This window comes from Diplotaxodon limnothrissa, linkage group LG9 (genome assembly GCF_057381915.1).
Source record: "Diplotaxodon limnothrissa isolate DT_005_m linkage group LG9, D_limnothrissa_male_GT1.1, whole genome shotgun sequence".
NCBI lineage: Eukaryota > Metazoa > Chordata > Actinopteri > Cichliformes > Cichlidae > Diplotaxodon > Diplotaxodon limnothrissa.
In genome coordinates, this window is record NC_140604.1 from 32,983,595 (window position 1) to 33,001,941 (window position 18,347).

General features: G+C 41.7%; 1 protein-coding gene across 2 annotated transcripts in view; it reads right to left on the bottom strand.

Annotated features, from left to right (window-relative positions):
* The window catches only part of LOC146625925 (LIM zinc-binding domain-containing Nebulette-like), an 80,645-nt gene that overhangs the window by 8,327 nt on the left and 53,971 nt on the right, over window positions 1-18,347 (bottom strand). Inside the window, exons 3-4 of one of the 2 annotated variants that reach the window (XR_014906514.1) lie at window positions 11,042-11,126; window positions 1,959-2,782 (exon numbers count right to left, since the gene is read on the bottom strand). Coding sequence is in view for 1 of the 2 variants with exons in the window: in XM_085363072.1 (XP_085219198.1) it covers window positions 2,669-2,782; window positions 11,042-11,126 (199 nt within the window). In the remaining variant the exon portion in view is untranslated. Of the gene's footprint in view, window positions 1-1,638; window positions 2,783-11,041; window positions 11,127-18,347 lie in introns of those variants that run through there. The other variant, XM_085363072.1, reaches the window with a different exon arrangement.

Genomic DNA, 18,347 nt, shown 5'->3' on the forward strand with positions numbered 1-18,347 from the left:
GTAATAAAAACCGAGGGAAGCTGAGGAAGAATTTCAAACCTCAGCCATACGACAGACACACTTCTAAGAGCAGATTGAAGCCTGACGTGAGGAACATAAAAAGTTCTCATTTTGATCACCGCAGCTACATCGTTAACATCATCTGGATTCCCACAGCATAGCAATGAGACTCAAGGACAGACGACGAACTACGACACCCGTCAGCGTGTCCGAGCGGTTAGCATGAAACATTTTTCCTAATAAAACACGAGCTGCTGATCATATTCAACTCAAACTGCTTCTCTCCGTCTTCGTCCACCTCCTCTTCCTCACACTTATCCCCCTCATCTTTCTTTCGCCAAGTCAACCTCGAAAAGAGCTGAGTAATAAAATAAAAAGTGTGGGCTGTTAAAGGTCACAGCAATTGAGCGAGAGAGCCAATGTGTGCGTCCTAATTAAAGCAGAGCGAGAGAGGAGGGAGAGTTTGTGCTAACGGAGCGGAATAACGCGATCACTCGGTCAGGTAAACAGAGGCGGAGCCCAAGATCGACAGGCTGGAAATGAAGAACCCAGAAGAGACGAGGGAAAAGAAACGGCTAAATATGTCAGCGTACGATTAACTCAGTCCAACATTGTTCAATCTCATTTTTATACGACTGAACTGTTTCCCAAGTTTCTCACGTGTGCTGGATAATGTGAGGGTCACACTGCTCACACGTGTGTTAGTCCTGTGATGGGCCGAGGGCGGGCATACCTCACCTTTACACTTCCAACACACAAACAAATTAATTGTGTTTTTCTTTTCTAATAAAGTCAAATTGTTTATAACCAGTGTTGGACCTAAACTACATGCCAGGATTCATACATGGTTAAACTGGCCTGAGCCCGGGCAGATTCTACATCAGGGAATCTGCGGGGTTTTCCTCTGCACAGTGAGCAGGTTTCCCAACAGACGACACGTCTCAACCATCTACTGTCAGTCAGACAGTTGGAAACAGGTCAGAAAATGACACTGAATATAAATCAATCTGATAAGTTTTTGCACACATGTCAGTTTTTACTGAATGCTGTTTAACCTCTCAACACCTAGCAGGTCACTGGCAGCCTGCAAAGAGTAAAGTTGGGTTTTGTTACATGCAAATGTTTCTATATGTTACATTTCAAATGATTGTTTTGGGTTTTTAGTGAGAGTTTTTGCATTCACGTGTTTCAAACTGAGCAAATCTGCACAAAACGATGGACCCAAAAGACTCAGACTCCACAGATTCAGTAATTAAGTAATCCCACAACCCCCGATTTCCAGGATAAAACATGGAATAAATACAATGGAGTTCCAATAAATCGACCATACAAACCATCCAAGATCTAATAATATACAAACCAAAATCACAAAGGTCAGCTCTGCAAATAGAAAGTAGAGAGGAATCCCTTTTCCACATTTTCCCAATTCCTAGTTTGCTCCACTTACATGAAACCAAACAAACTCCACATTGACTTTTCCCAGTGATCCACAAAAGCACAAAAAGTTCACTTCACTACCCCACTAACGACAAAACTCAAGAAAATGTCTAGAACAACACAAAGGCAAAGAGTCCACCAGTCTTCAAAGACTATATATAATTTATATGCTAACATATATTTGAGATAAAGAGAGATGTCAAGTCAGAGTACATGTTTTATACTTTATTAAGTATAAACACATGTACTGTTTAAGCTCATATTTGAATGGTTTGAATGGTTTTGAATATTTTGAATCGGTGGAGGAGATGCAGCGTGATAAACTGTAGATGCAGCAGTGCACGATGATCTTTGCTTTTTAGGGGCAGAAGTGCATGATCCTAACTTCATGACCAATTTCTAAAATTTCTCCAAGACTGCTGGTTTTACATGTTTTATAAAAGCAGGAATACAAACGTAAAACAATCAGACTGACGTAAAAAAAGAGACAGAAAACGACTACAGGAAGGAAACAAACAGACCTCAGCATCATCCACTGAGCGTCGTCTGGTCATCAGGACACATCTGTAGAACATCTGTGCGCACAAACACACACACTCTCTCTCACACACCACAAAAAGAAAACAATCACAAAAAATAAAGTTCATTAAATGTTGATTTTAAATGATTCAACATCACAACAGTTGTAACTTCTGCATTTCTGACAAACTACTTTCTGGACTGAAATCATTCGTTTAGTGTAAAAACACTCAATAGTTTTTAATCTTTACTGGTAATAAATTCAAACTTCATTCAATTGATTCTACAACATTCAAACATCCACAAACTTCTAGCAGTAACTCTGTCCTCCCTGTTTACTAGCTTGTCTTGTTACTCGTGTATTATCGTTCTCCTCCTCTGGCCCTTCACGCTCCCCTTTGCATCTGTTCTCTCCCAGAAACCTTTCTTCTTCTTCTTCTGTTGCCTTTCAGAAACATTCATAATGTAACCTACTTTGCCTACATTCAGTAAATAGAAGTCGTGATCACTTACACTAATGGTTGTAGAAGATGCTCCTCTTCAAACAGCTGACGTCAAAACGCTGCAGGGCTTGATGATGTAGACATTTTGTGTTTGTGTGTGTGCGTGTAAGAGACTGTGCTCACCGACCAGAGTGCATCCTCACACATACACACACACACTCTCATATACAGAGCGACAAACAGTAGCTTGGTGTGTATCGTGTATGTGTTCATACGTTGCTGATCTGCTCCTGAGTCCTTCTGAGTCTTTGCATCTCCGGAGTGTCGGACACGATGCTGAACCCTCGACCTTTGCTCTCCTCAAAGTCCTTCTTATACTTCACCTGCAGGAGAAGCAGAGGGAACGAAACACTTCATGTCAAAGGGACAGTCACACTATGAAAGCGTCTCTGTGGCAGTGTGAGGGACACAACTCGATCTATATTTGATGTGCTGCAATATTTAGCTCGTCCACGTCTGTCACACTGTTGCACAAAGACAAACACCAGCTCGGCGTCTCCAGTCGAGTACTTCCACGCTTACACTCGCTATTTTCAGTGCACAAGCGTGTTCACACTGACAAGTGCGGCTACATGACGAGCACAGCAAGGATGAACATGAAATGCTGGAGCTACACTTCTCAGCCTCAATCACTGACACACCGAAGAATCGTGGAAACCACTCAACTATTTTCAGCCAGCAGGAGGATTACATTAGTTTCGACTTCAGTTTTATGTGGTCAGACACCCGACAGGAAGCAAATGTCTGCAAAAACCAGCAGCTGACTCAACAATTAAACAGTTAAAAGGTGCAACACTCTGTTTTTAACTTATTTTATTCTGTGGGACAAGTTATCCCCACTTAGCTTTAAAATGTAACTTCTGTGTTTCACATTGCAAAGAACAAAACATGAAAAATATCTTAAGTTTGTGCTTTAAGGCTTTATTTAGTTAGACAAGACAGGAGAGGTGGGAGAAAGACTGGCAGTAAAGCGCCTCGGGGCAGATTCAAGCTCAGGCCTCTGCAGCCGTACAGCGTGAGACTCACCTGCTGAGCCTCATGAGCTTTACCAGCACCCTGAAAGAAAGTTTCAACAACAGACCTTATTTTACGCATCCAAGCAAAAGTCTATTCAGAAAACTGACACAAGGGAGTCACAACTCAGAACGTATTCCAACAGTCCTTTCCAATACCTGCACACTGCGTGGAAGTGCACTAACAGAAGTATCCAAACTCAGAGACAGTGTATAACATTATGCAGTAAGGCTTTGAGAAGAGCAGTGGTTCGGTTTCCTCTGGGTGAAAAGACGGATGAGGATCCGCAGACAGCTGCGATCACGATGTGGTTCAGGAACTAATTAACGACATAATTCAGCTACGGTCTCATGAAAGCAACAAAACCGTGATGACGTGTAATGATATCTGAAGGTGGATTTCACCTTTAAGTGAGCCCACACAGCAGCAAGAAATAATTACACCATACGCCGCGGCAACAATCAACCTCACACGGTGTGAAAAGGACTTTAAATATGCTGTAATTGCCCCGCGTACGTTTGGAACTCGATCTGCAGGATATGAAAAGTAAAGAAGTTTTTATTTCTGGCTTTAGAAGCTGATTTTCACTGCTCGACTGTTCTCGCTCCTCACAGAGTCCAACAGAGGCAGTTTGGTTAATGATCTGGAAAAGTTATTTCAGGCCCACACCTATAATAATGTTTATGTGACTGACTGATGGTTATTTATTGACTGAAAGCGGAGCTGCTACTTAGTAAACTTCTTTTAAAATTGCCTTGTGCTGAGACAAAGCTGCGGATGACACAATAGTGAAGATTAGGACATTATGGCTCCAAACAAGTGGAGATGACAAGATTATTATCCAGAGTGACTTCGTCACTTCATGGATCTCTTCTAAAGCCACAGCTTCCACTGAGAGGTTGATAAACAACTCATGAATGAAAGTCAGACTAACAGAGCCCAGTCTGCAAAGTGAGAGCGAGACGCTGTGAGAGCTGTAAATAAAAACAGAATGCAATGATTTTTGGGAAGAGGCAACAAGAGACTGGAAAAGTTGTGCAGAGCTAAAAAATAAAAAATCGTGCCGACACTGATGGTGTTGATTAGTAAAATGACAAAAAAGAGACTGAGACTATCAGAAGGGACGATGGGGAGGAGTTCACCTCTCTGTGACAGACGGCATGTTCAAATCGTTCAGCGATTTAACAATCAAGCTTCTGATGTAAGATTTCATCATCTGTTACCATCAAAGATCCAGAGAAGTGATGTTCAGGCCCTCAGGCAGAACTCAAACACACCTGACTCTGTGCTGGAAATCACTGCATGGGCTCAGAAACACTCCTAAAAACCACTGTCAGTGAACTCATCGCTGCATCTACACAAAGTTTGAACTCGACTATGCAAAGATCCAAATCCAGCAACACTGTTGCCTTTTGACTCCAGTCTGACCAATCACAACAAGCCGTGGAATAAAGAGAGGTGGGACAGAGCCTGTATGACAGAATGAGGGGGCGTCGGCACACATGCACAGGGGTAGCTTGTGCATCTGTGGAGGCCTCATTAATGCTGAGCGTTTGGAGAAACATGTGCTGCCATCCAGACAACATCTTTTTCAGGAAAGGACTTGCTTATTCCACACTGACACTTTTTCCACATTTTCCAACAGCACAGCTGTTAAACCGGTCCGCCTGTCGTCCGGACCTGTCACCCAGCAGCTGAAATCGAGCAACAGGAATAAAAAATCTGGGAACTCGGGAGACCAATGCTGTAGTTTTAAAAGGCAAACACTTGCAGGGTCTTGTTAAAAGAAGAGGTGATGCAACTCAGTGGTAAACATGCTCTTAACTCAGCGTTTTTGAAGTGCGCTGCTGGCATTTCAATGAGCGGACATGTTTCAAAAGAACGATTTCTTGTGGTGTTTCTGTTTTATCCTTAGATACAGACTCTAAACGGCTTTTACATTTTAGTTTTGAATCATGTCGTGGGCATGTTCAGGATTCTCCACACGTTTAACACATTCACTTTGCAGGACACTATTTCTCTATGAGGGCAGACTGATCACAGATCTGTAAATGAGTCAGGGTCAGCCAAACCAGTACTGTGTCCCTGCCAAGCAGCAGGCCGAGTGGATGATTTAGAGCCCACAGACAACAACGATAACAAGCATGCGGTCATTTTTACTCCGGTCCCGCCCGCACTTCAGCTCGACCTTCAGAGGAAACACTCTGCAGCTCGTTTGGACCTAATGTCATCCTGCTGGTGCCTATCAGTCATCAGTAACAGTCCATTAGCCCTCAGAACAGCGTTGCATAAGGCTATAAAACGCAGGAGTATGACTCATAGCGTTGTGTGTTCTGTTATTCTGCTCTCACAGTGATTGCCCCCATTCTCATTACAAAGCAGATTAAATCCCCATTCATCAGTCCGAGGCTCCCTGCAGAGCTAATATGACAAGCTAATGAGCTAAACTACACACACCCTCTCTCTCACACACACTCGAGAAACTGGACAAAAGTGGACCGTGGGGGTGGGGCTTGCATGGCTGACCATTTCTGATTGGTTGAGTGCATTGGCTCATTTTCTTTTTACATTCAATTAATTTAAATTATTTGTTGATGAATTTGGTAAGACTGCCTACGTCTTCTCCACAGTTATGACTGTAGACTGTATATAATAAAACTAATGTGGCTTCTACACTGAAGTCACCGTGAAACTAACGATGAACAAAGGACGATTCGTTTGGTTTCAAAGCAAAGTGTGACTGAATAGAAATCTAAGAACAACCATCAGTTGTCATCATCAATCTGTGGACTCGGAATACTTTCCTGATGAGTTTACAGTCTCGATCGCTGGTTTCACTTTGGATAAAAAAGTCTCTGTGAGTCTCTCACCTGCGCTCTGACGTCTGACGTGAAAACACTGAGACGGCGGAAAAGCATCAATCTTTTACAGAGTTTGTGGATACGACTCAGTGATCTCATCTGCAAAGCACTAAATCACAACTGACAGCAGCACAGCTTCATGCACTGTTGATTGTCCTTTGCTGTATGTGGAGACTCTTTTTTTGTAGTCTTCAACATTACCTCCTCCTCCTAGACTGGAGTGGAACAGTTTTATAGTTTTATATGGTCGTGGTTGCTTCATCTGCTTCACTGGTTTCAGGAAGTTGCGTGGTTGAACACAGATCTCTGCGTCCTGTATGAGTCCGGTTTGAGGGGACAGGGTTTCAACTATTACTTAACTATTATAAGGAGAACTTCACTGATTGAACAATCCTCTACTTGGCAGTGAAATGAAGGAAAAAAACTTTTTTTAACAGGAAGAGAAGTCCAGGCTCAGGGAGGGGCAGTCATCTGCTTCAGCTTTCAGGGCGATGAAAGAAAGACGAGAGAGAAATGGAGCATGGAGAGACCACGAACAACAAACTGGACAAAACAAACTCCAACAGAGAGAAGACAAAAGCTGAAAACAGGGAGTGAAGATGCATCAGGGTTTGTCCCATAGCAGCCTGAACCAAAGCAGCATAACTAAAGGATGATCCAGCCCTCAAAATAAGCTTTAATCAATATTGGATGTTTTAAGGCTAATCCTTGAAGTACACAGGCTACACAAACTGGGAGCTGGTTCCACTCATCCCAGTCTACTTTTAGAAAGTCTAAGAACCACATGGAGGTGGCTGCAGCTCTGGAAGCAGAACAGCTCATGATAGGAAGCACTTACACAGAAAAAACATAGACAAAAGTGCTTGTGTCAATGGGTGAATGAGGCATGTTGTACAAAGCACTTTGAGTGGTCGAGTAGAAAAATGCTATATAAGAACCATTTACAAGTCAGCCCGTCTGAGAGCAAAGTGCTCTATTAGGTTGAAAAGAAACTATGAGGTGTTTAAAATGTGCTGATCATGCCACATCTGGCTCATTTGTGGTTTGGTTTATGTGGCCCAGGCTTATAGAAAACAGGCCTGGCCCTGTGTGAGATGGTCTGTGAGGCTGTTTAGGTTTTGATGAACGATCAGCTGGTCTGAAGGATGAAAAACTGCAGTTTCAGAGCAAATAAAATAAGAGCTGTTTATTTGATCTCACAATGACTTTTAAATAAAACCGAATGATTTTAGTTTGCAATGAAAAATCGTTGTTTTTTATTTTGTGACTTCTCTATATGTAATCCACATGCTTGAGACAGACAGCGCCAACCATAACCAGGTCACACGATCATGTCTCATCCTTTCCTCTGTGCCTTACACAACGAGGTCAGTGCTGAACATATGCGGGGTTTCCCACTGTGTGTAATGTAAGCACACTAATGCTACACAGTGTCACTGTCTGTTACAATCAGCTTCCTGAAGGAGAACCTGTGAGTTTCAGAGCAAATATAAACAGACTTATACATGACCTACAGAGAGAGCAGGCGAGTGGGCAGGAAGTAACTAAAGAAGAGGAAGAAGAGGGTTTGTTTCCACCTTCTGCACGGCACAAGGGAAGAAAGCCTCTTTTACAAAGACAATGCTAAAAATGACACATTAGTCATTTTACATCTTTATTGATGCTGATTTAAGTTTATTCCAGTTCTATTTCAGCTAACCTCCACACCCAAAGAGGAGAAGATGCAAACGCACCACTGTTGAAATTTTAGGGATGCACCTTCTTTATTTGAGTGGTTCCCACTCCACATCTGCCTGCTGTGTAGATGTATGATATGTTAGTGGATCTTTAACCCATTTCTGCTGATATGAATCCAGTGTACAAACCATGAAGACTATAGCACAGCTACACAGACCTGCGGGGTCTGTAAAGCTGTACAAAATAAAACATTTATTTTCCCCTCAGTCGATGTGGATCTATGTCTTTGGTCTGTTGTGGTTTTATGATATTGACAATGTTTTTGTATGTAAAAGGCCAACCAGTGCCAAGAGATGGAAAAGTGTTGATTTTGGTTTGGATGGTTTGGTTTCACATATTCTGCAGCATGCTGTTCATGTGAAAGTGTTTAGACCTAAATAATAATAATGATAAATAATAATAATAATTTAGTATTCTTATGGAAAGTGCTCACAGGATGTGCTTTATTTTGAAATAGAAGGAAGTGCCCTACTCTGTCTCTAGCTTTAGTGATGCCTGCTGCATGCAGCTGTGTGGTGTTATCCTGGATGAACAGCTATACTTCCTGTGCAGCAGCTTCATGCTCTGGACTGAACCCAAACAGCATCTATTATAATTTTGACATAATAATTACTTTTTAAAAATGTTGTTATTATTATTAAAATCGGAAGAAATAAATTAATCTCTCATTTTCATAACTTTAGGAAACAAAGACATTTTTTTATTTGAATCATAGTTTCCTAATCCTGTGGTATTACTGAGCGTTTTGTTTTTATTTATGTTTTTTTTAAGTGCTGAATTTGATTTTTTCCGTCCTGTGTTTGGTTTCATGTCCTTGTTCTGTTTGTAGTGGTCTTACTTCCCTCCGTGCTTCCCTGTTGTTCCTCCCTCTGCCTCATCTCTGAGCTTGTCTCTGCTGTCGTGTCTGTGAGTCTTGTTTCTGTTTTACTTTGAAGTTTAGCGTCATGTTTTTTATTTCTAGGTTCTTGGTTTACTTTCTGTCTTCTTCCCTCTACATGTCTGTCAGCCCACCCCTAACTGTTTCTACCTGTGTCAGTTACACTCAGCTGTACCTCCTTCCTCACCCTCTGCGTGTACATCCAGCAGCCACTGTATTAGGTAGACCGTGCTGATACTGGCTTGGACACTCTTCTGCTTTCAGAACTTCTTTAACTGGCACAGATTAAACAAACGTTCTTTGTGTTGTGTGTTCAGAGATGCTCTGTTGCATACCACGCTTGTAACGAGTGATCATTTGAGTAGCTGCCTGGTCTCTCCTCTCACCTCTGCCATCAACAAGCCATTTTTGCCCAGATCATGTCTACATGCCTCAACACGCCGAGATGCTGCCATGTGATTGGCTGATTAGATATTTGGGTGAACAATTGAGCAGGTATTCCTAATAAAGTGTCTTTTGTCAGTTTCCATTATGCTTCTCCCTGTGCTACCCTGTGTGTTCACCTGTGTTTCTGGATTAGCTTAACATTTTCCACTTTGCTTACTGCCTAAATAAACATTCATCTTTGACTGGATGTCAGCCTGCTGAGTCCTGCATTCAGCTCTGACGACACCAGTGTATACTTCAAAGACTCTTATTGTGAAAGGCAGAGTAGGAAGAAGCCTTTCTCACATGTGTAGGAGAGTTTGGATCTCCTCATCAAAACAACATTGCAACAGTGATGATGTCAGCAGTCTGCACTAACAGGGCATTAAAATCCAAAAGATCACCGATGTAAAATATTTGGTTTTTACAGTTTCCTGAAATCACAGCAGAGGAAAATGAGTGAAAAGAAGAAACGGAGACGGGACAGAATACACGAATGTGTGAAACTGGTCTGTAAATGACAAATATTTGATGGAGGGGTCGTTACTGGCACAGAGCAGGACACAGACACACATAAGCATGCCAAACAGCATGCCCCCTCCAGCAGACTGCTGAGTGGACATCTGTCCTTTTGTACTGCAGTCTGCTGGGCTGAAACACACACACACACACACACACACACACACACACACACACACACACACACACACACACACTGGATGAGGACATATGGCACAGATAGCTGGCTGATTCTCTCACATGTCCATTGCATCAGTTAGTGTCAGTAAATCGGCACAGTGACTCATCTCGCCTTCGGGAAGCAGAGCTGCCAGCACAGCTTCTACCGGCTCACCTGAGCGTTGGTTTTCATCTCTGTGCCGTGCCACAGGGGAGGAGACATGAAGCTAAGAAGGTTTCAAATACATCAGGGCATCAAACAGTGTGACCTAATCTACGAGGATCTGTCATTTTAAAAACAAAAGAAGTACTTTTATTCAAGACCAAGCTACACAGCAGCCATTTGTAGAGTACAAGCTGTCCCGGCCTCTGCTGAAAGAATAACTATGTTTCTTGACTTGATGACTGAAGTGGATCTGGGCAAGCAGGCAGATTTTTTGCGGGGTTTCAGCTGCCAAGTTTCCATCCAAATGTAGCATAAATTTTAACCCATTTCCAGAAAATAGGTAAAGAAAATGTGGACCATAGGGTTTGGCACACTGAGAAAAGAAAAACTGAAGAAGTTAAAGGGGAAAAAGCTCCAGTGAAAACCTAAACTGACTGAAAGGTCACAGTATGAAGCCCTGATGTTGGTGAAACCTTCTTAGCTTCATGTCTCCTCCCCTTTGGCACGGCACAGAGATGAAAACGCTCAGGTGCACAGCTCTGCTTCCTGGAGGCGAAATGAGGAGAATGTGATGGAAGTTTGTCTATTTATACACTGCATCTGGCTTTTACATACATTTTTTTTTATCGCAGTCAAAGTACACCAGTGCGAATCAGAGCTGTGGGGAAAACAAGGAGGCTGCCTGGCATCATTCAAAAGGAAAAACCAACCAGACGAACACTACATGGCATCATCATCATCAAAGCAGGTCAGAGATGATGGCAGCGCTCCTGCATCGTACACACATCTGAGGCCTGGTGTGTGTGTGTGTGTGTGTGTTTACCTGGCTTTGCAGCTCGCTCTGCTGTCTCAGTCTCAGGTTCTCTGGAGTGTCGGCCACGATGGTGAATGACGTCTTGGGGTAATGTCTGAAATGAGACAGAGAGCGTGGTCATGCATGAAAGGTGAAAGTTCATGACAGTACAACTATGGTTTGTTTGAAATGGTTCCCAGGAGAAAGCCTCTTCTCTCTAAAAAGGATACTGAAGCACATCGTAGGTTTGCAAAGTTGCATGTGAACAAAACAGAACACTTCTGGAACTGTATCATTTGGACAAAAGAGACCAAACACACAATATCAGCAAACACCAGCTGTCTGTGAGGTGATGGTGGGGTGAGGATTTGAGCACCTTGCAGTCACTGGGTTGACCGAGAACTCCTCTGTATAACAAAGTTTTCTAGAGTCTAGTGTGAGGCTGTCTGTCTGACAGATAAAGCTGAAACTGAGTCATGCAACAGGACAATGATCCTAAGCACAGAAGGAAATCTACAACAGAATGTCTGAAAAAGGAAAGAATCGGATAAGTGACGCATGCACGTTTTAGAAATCCTTAAAAAGTTTTGAGATTGACTATAATATCTGAAGTACTCTGACAAAAGCCAGAACTACATGGCATTTAAAGGTCTTGTTAAAGGTTGTTGCCTCAACAAACAGCCATGATGCTAATACAGAAAATTCACAATAATAAATATTTGAGTGCTTAGAAGCAGCAGAAATGCTGTAAACTCCCCACTGACACATTTGCACCTGTTAATGATACATTTCTACTGAATGTGCTCGAAGCTGTTTGTTTATCACCTGTAGCTGTAACCACTCACATCTTTGTTTCTCTCACTGCGAAGAACATTTTAATACAAATGTTGAGCCCACTTTAATAATAAAGGCAATGGGCTGAAAAATGTCAGAGCCCTTTGTGTCCTGTGAGTCACCTCAATGAGTTAATGACCCACCAGGACGGTGACATTAGCAGAAACAATGACCCATTAAGAGGACGTAAAATTAAAAAGCAGCACTGTGCTATTACTCTAGTTATCTCACTTGACCTTTCCATCTCTTACTAATAGCCTTTGGTGCATTCATTTCTCCGCATCTAAGAACAGAGTTTGAATTTTAGCTTTTGTCTGCAGGAACCCACGGTGTGTAGGACAATGGATTTCAGTAACTACCGTATGAGGAGAGTGGATGGGAGACGGAGGTGGAAAACACTCCCACACACCACCTCCAACAACCTTTGAGGATATATTTTTAGTATAACTGGCATTTAGCCCACAAAGAGAAACCCTCTGTGAGCTTTTAAGGATAGTTTTGCAAAGGAAGGACCAGTGAGCATAAATGTAGTGCTTTAAAATCTCAAATCGCCCTCAAAACCTTGAGCCTTCTCTCATCTATGGACGGAATATGTAATTTTTATTGGAAAAACACCAAATCCCCCCACAAAACAGAGATTTCACCCTCCTACACTTGATATCAAAAGTTTCGTGTAACAGCTTTTTCCTCAAACAAATCCTTGGACATTTTCAACCAGCAAGTTTCTCTGTAAAGGTCATCGATCATCGACCTCGTTCCTCTTATTTGAAGCAATTCATGCTTTGGCTTGAATTGATTTTTAACATTTTCTTTGCTACTGTTTCCTCATTTTGCATCTTTCATGATGAATGCACTTCTAAAAACAGGATGTTATTTTTCTATGAAACACTGAATGTTTGTTGCTTCTGGATTCAAAGTGTGATCCAATGTCCCGGGAAGAAAAACGGTAGATGCTAAAGTCACAAACACTGGTATAACAGTCTGAGAAGGAAAACTAACAAATCCAAAAGCAACAAAATGGGAGAGACTGGTGCCCAGAGCCAGCTGGGATAGGCTCTGGGTCCCCAAAACCTAGTTGGACAAGTTGTTGCCCTCACTTCTGTAACATTGGTGCTCTTTGGTGTCTGTGTTGTTCTACTTTTAGTGACATGTACAGTTCAATTTAAGAGGCTGGAGGGGAGATGGTGTCAGAATCTTTACAATGTCCTGGTTCATGTCCTGTTTCGTCCTTTAAGTTCTTGCTGATTCGCTTAGTTTGCTGGTGTAGGCACTAAAATCTTTTTCGTCATGGACCTTGAAATGTTAACTGTTTGTTCTCATTTGTATTTCTAGTTCTCATCTCTCTATGCCTCATTGTATTTGTACTTCCTGCCTTTGCTTCCTTTCCACATTATCAGCTCCACTTTGACTGCTAAAACCTGTGACTCATTTTTCAATCCGCGTGTACCTATGTGTATAAATAACCTGGTCTGATAGGTTTTTCCCCTACAGCTTCCATCATATGTAAGGTTTTTGTTGTTGTTTGTGTTTGTGGCTTTGTCCTATCATGGTTTCAGTTAAAATATGCCCCTTCCCCTCCATGTTTTGGATCACTGATGAAACTGAGAGGAAATGCTCTGATATTAAAAGGAAGATAACTTTTGGGCAACTAATTATCAAATATATCAACCATTTTCCAGTTCAAGTTTTGTTTGATTACTACGGTACTGTTTCCAGAAAAATGGATCAAGTTTGTGGCTTGTTTGAACTTCACTGAGTGACCTCGTGCCACCTAAACGAAACTCCATCAAAACTGTTGACTGTCAGCAAACTGTCACAGCTGTCTCGTGCTGATAGCTGCTGCTCAGCTCGAAGGCTCAGTGGTGGAGCTGCTTTTGTAACGCTGAGGCGCAGTGGGTGGAAGAAACCAAAACACGGCATGAAAAACGACACTCAGCACACAGAGAACTGAATCACGGACACGAAGGCCACTAGGCAAACATGATAGCTTTAACAACATTTTTTAGACTTAAACACTGCGGAGGAACAACACGCCAACACAAACTAAACAATAACACAAACTCCAACTTAATCAGCACCTCTGACAGTTTTACAAAATATATTAAACTGTTAAACTGAGCGTTTGATACAAAGCCTGAGTGTCCTGAACCTGATCACACACTCGACCCGCTGTAAGAATCACAGACTGAACACTGAATAAACAAACTACGTAACAATTAGTCCTTCATAGATAACTTTGTAATTGTTGGTTGAATAAATCATTCAAGCTAACTTTTAAAACACCAGTTGAATCCTGGCATCTATTGAATATTTTGTTTTGTCTGACCAATGATCCAAATTAAAATACAATAAAAAGATTAAATAAATGTGGTCAGTGCCAGCTCACATCAGGTTTCTACAAATCCAACTTGAAAAAAATGGGTTAGCCATTTAAACTGCTTTAACCTGACTATACAAACCACTTTGCAACCCACCTTCACCACCTCATCATTTTCATTTTGTGTCTAACTTAAACTCATATTTGTGGTCATCGATGTCTTGATCTCACAATCAGCCACCAAACAGATGTTAACCGCTGCTCATGGTAATAGCAATCCTCCGCTGACAGTGGTGGTGCTGACAAACTCTTGTAGCTTTACTTGATATTTCATCATTCTGTTATTATTATTATTATTAGTTGGGGCGATCGTGGCTCAAGAGTTGGGAGTTCGCCTTGTAATCGGAAGGTTGCCGGTTCGAGCCCTAGCTTGGACAGTCTTGGTCGTTGCATCCTTGGGCAAGACACTTCACCCGTTGCCTACCGGTGGTGGTCAGAAAGCCCGGTGGCGCCAGTGTCCGGCAGCCTCACCTCTGTCATTGTAGCCACAGCCACCCTGGGGTGGCTGTGGCTACAATGTAGCTGCCATCACGAATGTGTGGATGACTGGATGTGTAAAGTGCTTTGGGGTCCTTAGGGACTAGTACAGGCCATTTACATTTATTATTATGTATCCTTAAAGTTATTAAAATACTCTATGAAGGGAACATCATTTTATTATGATTGTATATTATTATAAAAATGAGAAATCAAATTAAACAATCTGTAAGTGCAAAGATGAGTCTAATCTATGAAATCCAATTTAGATCATAGCTACTACGAGATCAACTTCAGCCAAGATGAATCAGATTAAAGTGTGGAACACAGATGCCTACATGTGACATGCTAACATGTTAAACCTGCTGGTTCCAGGAAGAAACAATATTTCTATTAGAGTGGTGGGGTTTTGTTAACAGTTTATGGTTATACAGACATTATATACACTGACTATATCAGTCAACAGAGGGCGACTCCTCAATCGAAGTCAGACTGTAGAGAAATCAAGTGGAACAGTTGAGGGGGTGCTTTAAGGTGTGGCTGCTCCTCAGTGACCAGTTTTCTCAGTCAGACCATATACAACTGGTGTCCATGCTTTATATGCAGTCTGTGGTAGAGCAATAACAACATAACGGTTGTCTCTACGTTCAGTCCAGGTTCAGGTAATGTATCTGCCGTTGACTACAGCACCCTGCGAGCAGGCTGGAAACCCCGGAGGAGCCCAGCGACCAGTCGATCTGCTGATTCAGAGAGAAGCCTCGTAACTCTCTTTGAGCGTGAGTGAATCATCGTTGCCACCAGCGTATTCAGCAGCAGAGTTTGACCACTTCAGCGAACTGTCCTTCACTCCTCTCTTCCTCCTACTTCACCTCTTTCTTCCTCCCACTCTCATTTTCTCACTCCTCTCCCACGCACTCTCTCTCATATCCAGATAGAGCGAGCCTGCTCGTGTTTTACACTCCTCACAGTTATAACAAATGTCATTTTTAATGAGTCCATCAGTAATTGAAGCACAGATAAAGTCTTGTGAATCCTTTAATGCATTTTTGCTGTTTGTTTGATATAAATTTAGTAGTTATACTAAACTGTTCAGTGATATACACATGATACGCTTATTTCCCCCTCTGTGTTTCTGCGCTGTAGTTGAACAACATGAGAAGCATGTTGTTGAGTACTGAACAGCATCACTCTGTTTCTGTGTCTCAGTTTAACCTTGTAATTACAGCATAACTGTGCTGTGGTCTGAACAGGGACATAAACAGTCATCATCTTCTTTACTTAGAGGGCTTTCTCACTGTGTTTTCTTCACACTCAGAAGTGTAGCACCTCTATGAATCTAAAAGCATTATTTCGAACCTGTCACTGCTTCTGATTCTTTCCTGTCATTTCATTTTCTTTGTCTTACTTTCTATTTTGTCTCTTTCCTGTTAAACTTCTGTGACATTTGAAGTCTTTGGCTCCATGACGGTACTGCACAGGATTGTTGTTCATTTTCTTTTTGTTCGATTGTGTGTGTGCTTCAGAGCAACACCTCAACTGTTTCAAGAATGCATTTAGTCCTCACATTGGTCCTCACATTGATCTACCAGATCCTTGGACTGGTGATTGTTTCTTTTTAAACATTTTCTCCCAATTTGTTTAAAAAGTCCCAGTCTCTGAATCTATTGGCTACTCTGCTGACTTATGGGGGGGCCACACAGGAAGCAATTTACTCATTATGCATCACTTTGTTGCTTACAGTCCGTCGCTAGTAGACATTCCAGGTTCTGGTTGCCTAGGTAACCCTATAATTTATTTACCACCGCCTCACAAATGAATCAGTGGTATTCTTCATTGTAACTGGCAGTTACAAAATTTAGTTTGGGAACCGCCCACTCCGTGTTGCAAAGAGGCTAACTACATTTGACCGTACGGCTTCCATGGTTTCTGTTCACTAGACAGGAAGTAAGAGGTTTTAAGTAACGGCTTGATTACCTCCACGTTAAAAGCCTGTGGTATACAACCCAAAATTAAAACTGAAGAATTACTTAACTGTGAGGTGTCTTTGAGTGGTTTTGTGGGAATGGGGTCTAAAAGGTATGTTGATGGTTTAGAAGAAGACATTATTTAAGTTAAATTGAGCTCAGAAAGATGTATAAGAGAGAAAAGAGTTAATAAAGTTAATGTACTTAATGATATATCTACAGAACTGCTTGATTTTTTTCTCTAATGACTTCAGAAATTCATAAAGTCATTGTTATTTAAGATTAAATGAATACTTGGCTCAACAGAGTTTTGACCTTTTCTTTTCTTTTTGAAGAATATTGAGATGTCCTAGCTTAAAGAAGGGCAGTTAAAAAAAAGTATCAAAGTATTTTTTCAGGTCAGTGCATGTTTTTCTTATATAGATCTATTTGGATGGATATATTTCTTATATAGAGAGAAACATGCTTTTTTTAGGGCTTAGTTTGCGAAATATACAATAAAAACTTTGGTTTTAGGATTAAGCTCTGTGTGAAGGTCAAGAACAGGATTGGAAAAGTAGCTGTAAAGATGTCTGGTAAGGCTCCAGGACATCACTGTAAGGCAAACGAATGATGCCTGAACATGGTTGTGTGTTTCACTTCTGCTTCTTTATTAATAACACACACACACACACACATTTCGGCATTAAGTTTCACTTCACCTGCTCCCGTATCTACTGGCAACCATGAATGCTTTGTTCATTTGGCGCAACCCAATCCTTTGAGACAAAGACTGGCTCTGTGGGATATCTTACACACACACACACACACACACACACACACACACACACACACACACACACACACACACACACACACACACACACACACACACAGCTTCTGGCTGGACAAGCAGCTCAGGACAAAAACTCTGTTTGTGTGAAGTCATTAACAGCCAGCGGACATCCAGACGCCTGCAGCAGACAAGCAGTCTGCTCTGTTCTACACATAAGCTCTGCTTTTTAGTAAAAAGTAAAAAAACAAAACAACTAAAGATACTAATAAATAAACTTCCAATTCAGTGTAAATGTTTAGAATACTAACCAGTTACGACACTCTACACCAGGGGTGTCAAACATAAGGCCCGGGGGCCAGATTCAGCCTGACAAAGAGTCCTATCCTGCCAACTGGACCTTTAATTATATATTTAAATGTTTTACAGCTTCTCCTACTCTTAAAGACCGTTCATACACAACATAACTATGTATGACCCACTATCTGAAATGACTTTGACATTACTGCTTTAATCATCCCTCACTGCACAGCTTCAAGAACACCTGTTAGATTTTGGGACCTACATCAGCTGCAGATGATTTGCGATATATACGAAGTCCAGATAAGAGAATTAGAAGATAAATAAATGTGGATGCAAAACTCCAGATTTTTATTTGATTGCACTACTCACTGTTTAAAATCCTTCTTTATCTGATACTGGGGCATGATGCAGCCCCTCAGCTCATCTTCCATCTAACTCCGCCCCTTTAAACTAACTTCCTGATTGGCTGTTCCTCATAAACTGCATTTATTAGCAAGCAGGTGGGTGGAGCTTCTGAGGCTGTATCAGGGATATCCCCTGTTTTTCTCTGCAGAACTCAGTGGCAGTGATTTAGTGAAGTTTGGCAAGAACGGCCATGAGACAAAGGTG